The sequence below is a fragment of the Macaca nemestrina genome, chromosome 20 (assembly GCF_043159975.1).
Source record: "Macaca nemestrina isolate mMacNem1 chromosome 20, mMacNem.hap1, whole genome shotgun sequence".
In the NCBI taxonomy this organism is placed as follows: domain Eukaryota; kingdom Metazoa; phylum Chordata; class Mammalia; order Primates; family Cercopithecidae; genus Macaca; species Macaca nemestrina.
This window is the reverse complement of record NC_092144.1, coordinates 47,983,327-47,987,280: the sequence shown is the minus strand read 5'-3', so window position 1 is coordinate 47,987,280 and position 3,954 is coordinate 47,983,327. Positions and strand designations below refer to the sequence as shown.

At 59.6% G+C, this 3,954-nt stretch overlaps 1 protein-coding gene across 1 annotated transcript; it reads right to left on the bottom strand.

Moving 5' to 3' along the window:
• Positions 1-1,509: 1,509 nt before the first annotated feature.
• Positions 1,510-3,592, bottom strand: LOC105495396 (galectin 7B). Its single transcript, XM_011764867.3, has 4 exons — positions 3,551-3,592; positions 3,083-3,171; positions 2,418-2,619; positions 1,510-1,740 (listed from the first exon to the last, which is right to left on the bottom strand). The coding sequence occupies exons 1-4, from the start codon at positions 3,554-3,556 to the stop codon at positions 1,627-1,629; spliced, it is 411 nt and encodes a 136-aa protein (XP_011763169.1). The 5' UTR covers positions 3,557-3,592; the 3' UTR covers positions 1,510-1,626.
• Between the last annotated feature and the right edge of the window lie 362 nt (positions 3,593-3,954).

Here is a 3,954-nt window from a genome sequence, read left to right as displayed (position 1 = left end):
CATGTACACTGTCGGTCAACGGTGAAAAGCAGGACATTAACACGGCTGGATCGCTATCATCTAATCCGAAGACCCAACCACATTCACCACTTGTGCCAATCATGTGTGTTCATTTCACTGTATGTTTTGAAATGTATACCAGATGCATATATTATTTTTATGAAAAAAATGATATTTTAAAACCACTCGTCACAGCCAAATGAAATAAGAGAGACTCATTCAAGCAGGAGCCCCGGAGAACTACGAGAATCCGGCCTCTTCCAGGTCTCCTCGCCTGAGCGGGGCTCCCTCCTGACCGCCGCCCACTCACTCCAGGGCCAGTCACGGGAAGGGACCGCCCAGCTCGAAGGTCGCAGGGGCCTAAAACCCCAGGTCCTGAACGCGCCTGGGCCCTGCAGCGAACCTGGCGTCCCCACTCGACTCCAGAATCGGATTCAGGCCAGGCCAAGAACCACCCCAGCTTCCTGCGTCCGCCTCGGTCCAGGATGCAATGCCGAAGGCGGACGCCAGGGGGTCGGAGGCTCAAGGGCAGGGATCGAAGCCCAAGCCCTGGGGCGCCCACCAAGCTGTGGCTCGGGACTAAGGTTCCGGAACAGCCGGCCCTGAACACCCACGTGCAGCTTCCGATCTCAGCCCTGGCCTGCCTCCTCGGTCCCGGGCTGAGACCCGCGGCCGCTGCAGGGTGCCTCGGCGAGGGTGCGGGCTCAGGGCGCACAGTGCTCCCAGCATCTCCCACCCCAACCCCGCTATTAAGGGGAGCCCCAGCGACGCCCTGAACCCTGAAAGTCACACTGGGGTCGGGCTGCACTTGGCGTCCCCTTCCCCTCCCGTCACAGTGACCAGGGCTAGGGCCGGGGTCGGGGCCGTGGGGGAGAGTGGAGGGCGCGTGGGAATGGGGCTCGCTGCGCCACGGAAACCCCGCGCCGTCCTTCAAGTCCTCCCTGCTGCTCCGCGGAGCCGGGGCCGCTGCCATCGCGTCTGCCCCGAGGGTGCGCAGGCGGGTACCTGTCCCGAGTCGGAACAGGTCGACTCCCTACAGTGGGAGGCCGGAGACGCCCGTCGGGCTTCCCAGCCCCACCCGGCACGTCTCTGGGGGCGGGAGGCCAGGAGAGAAGAGGGTGGGAGAGATGAGCTGCAGGGGGATACGGGACCCAGGGATCCAGGGATATTAGAACACGCTTTCCACGCGTCGGACTGGGGCCCACAGGTGACCAGAAAGGTGGGACTCATTCGCCCCCTTTGCAGATGGACCCATATTGGCGCCCCTTAGATGTGCAGTGGGGACACCAGGACCTGTGATGAGCGTCTCCGCTTCCCGAACGCCAGCAGATCCGCCAGACCACATTTCGGCCTGGCTTGCTTTGCATAAATGCTGCGTCAGGACACGCCCCAGACCCACTCCTTCCCAGATAGCGACTCTCATGCCTTCGCAGACAGAAAGTGTCCTAAGCACAGGCAGGCTCAGAACCCGCCTCCGCATCGGATTCGCTGTGAGACTCCGAGCCAGTATCTTGGCCTCTCTGGGCCTCAGTTTGCTCATCTCAGTGAATGGGACACAGACACAGTCGCGCTGCGGGCTAACGCTTTATTTGCCACCCAAGGCCCCAGGCCCGCCTGGGCTTCTGCTCAGAAGATCTTCACGGAGTCCAGCTGCACGTCCCCGCCCACCTCCACCAGGCGCACGCGCGCCAGCGGCAGGCGGTGGCGGAAGTGGTGGTACTGGGCATCCCCAACCACGGCCTGCAGGGAGGGTCGGTGGTGAGGATTCCGGAGGCCCATGCTGGGTGGCCCTGGGGAAATCACTCATCCCCTCTGGACCTCAGTTTCCCCACTGGGAAAATGGGCCTATTGTTCATTCTAACTCTTGCGTGAGGATCAAACGAGTTTACTGGATGGCGCAGTAAAAAACGGCTTTTTTAGTCTTGGTAATGGATATTATTATATCCGCGACCATTACCCGCTATTAAAGCGCAGAGGAGGGAGGTGAATTCGCGTAAGGTCTGGGTGGCGGAGGATCTGCCGCCACCTCCACCCCCCAACCCTTTAGCTAGGATGACTTCCTGGGCGCTGTCTCCAAACCATTCTTCCCCATGCCTCAAACCCCGGACCTCAGGAAGGAATGAACTGGGAGTAGGGTCTGGAATGGCGAGTCAGGGCCACGCCTTCCCGCTAGGACGCCCACCCCTTGGACACTGGGCTGGTGCTCGCCTCCTCCTGACCCTGCTGTCTCTCTGACCCAAGTGGGAGTTATTTAGGCGAGAGAGTCGAACGACACCATTCTCTGCCTTGGCCACGTCTTCCCTACCCCCCTCACCCCGCCCCAACCTCCCTGCCTTCTACCAATAGCCTGGCTTTGCCCAACCCTCTGCTCCAGGGACCTAGGTCTTGGCGTCCACGCCCCTGTCTCAGAGACGCACCTTGAAGCCGTCGTCGGACGCGATGATGAGCACCTCGAAGGGCTGCCCGCGCTGGAAAGGAACGCCAGGCCCGCGCTCCTCGCGGCCCCAGGAGCCTTGCTCCTTGCTGTTGAAGACCACCTCTGACGTGTCCAGCCGGGGGTTGAAATGCAGGGCGGCATCGGAGTCCTGCTCCTCCCCGCACAGCAGGTTTATGTGGAACCTGGAAGTGGGGTTGGTGGCCGTCAGGGCTCAGAAACCACCCAGACCAAGAAACGTTGAAGGTGAGGAATACTGATGTCTACAATTCACTTTGAATAAATAAGTAAATGAAATGTTGGCTGGGTGCAGTGGCTCACCCTGTAATCCCAGCACTCTGGGAGGTGGAGAAGGGAGGATCACTTGGGCCCAGAAGTTAAAGACCAGCCTGGGCAACATAGCAAGACCTCATCTTACCAAAAAAAAAACCACAAACGAACCACCAAAAACTAAACCACCTAGACCAAAGTCTCGCCATTTGCATGGGGCAAATAAGTGAATACATCAGATTTGAGGTCAGAAATGGCCCCGGACTCGTAGCCTGGTGGATACAGATGGCCTAGGTCCCCTATTTCTAGATTGCAAAAATTGGGGGTCAGCTGAGCCTAGAGACCTGTACCCTTTACCCCTAGGGCCTGGGGTCTCACCTGCCGGCGTTGGGAGGAACCAAGCCACGAATTCTCAGCACCGTGCCAGGGCGGATGCCCTCGGGCAGCAAGGACTTGTGGGGAGCGTTCTGCAAGAGTGGAGTGCAGGGGCCACTGTGAGCCAGTGAGACTGAGGAGGGAGGCAGAAGGTGGGTCACCCCTCAGAGGAGTCGACCAGGACTGAGACTGGCAGAAATCAGTGGAAGAGAAAAGGGTGGCAGAGAGGCAGGAAAGAGACCAGAGACAGAGAAACAGATGGGGAGAGCGACCCAGAAAAACAGAAAAATCCTCAAAGAGGGAGCCAGAGGAAGCCACAAAGAGGTAGAGGGGACAATCAGGAAGGGCGGTCACCCAGAGGCCACAGCCCAGGCCCATCCGTGGCGCACCCACTGCCCACTTGCTCCTTTGAAAGAGGAGCCCCCAGCCCCCTCCCTACTCGGCCCCGCCCTGGGCCTCTGGAGCACTCACGGACATGGCTGGGACAGGGTCAGGCAGCCGTGGTGCTGGGGACTGCTGGGGACCTTAAATAAAAGCAGGGCGGGGCTGGCCCTGATGACTCACCCCACCTCTTCCCACCCACCACCCACACCTGGCACAGACCCTGGCCCTGGGGCAAGCCTGGCGAAGCGGGAGTGGCACCTCTTCTTGGGGGCCCTGATCCCCTCCATCACCCAGGGCCCAGGTGCACTGCCCCTCCTAGGAGGTGATAATAAGAGGGACCATTTAACAATAATAAACTCACAGCAGAGAAGGCTCCTCGTGCCACTGCCCCTCCAGCCCTGCCTTCCCATTGCCTGGCGCACGGAGAGCCTCTATTTCATTTCATGTAATTATTTGTTCTTTTCAAACCTGTCTGAAAGAAGTAATTTCTC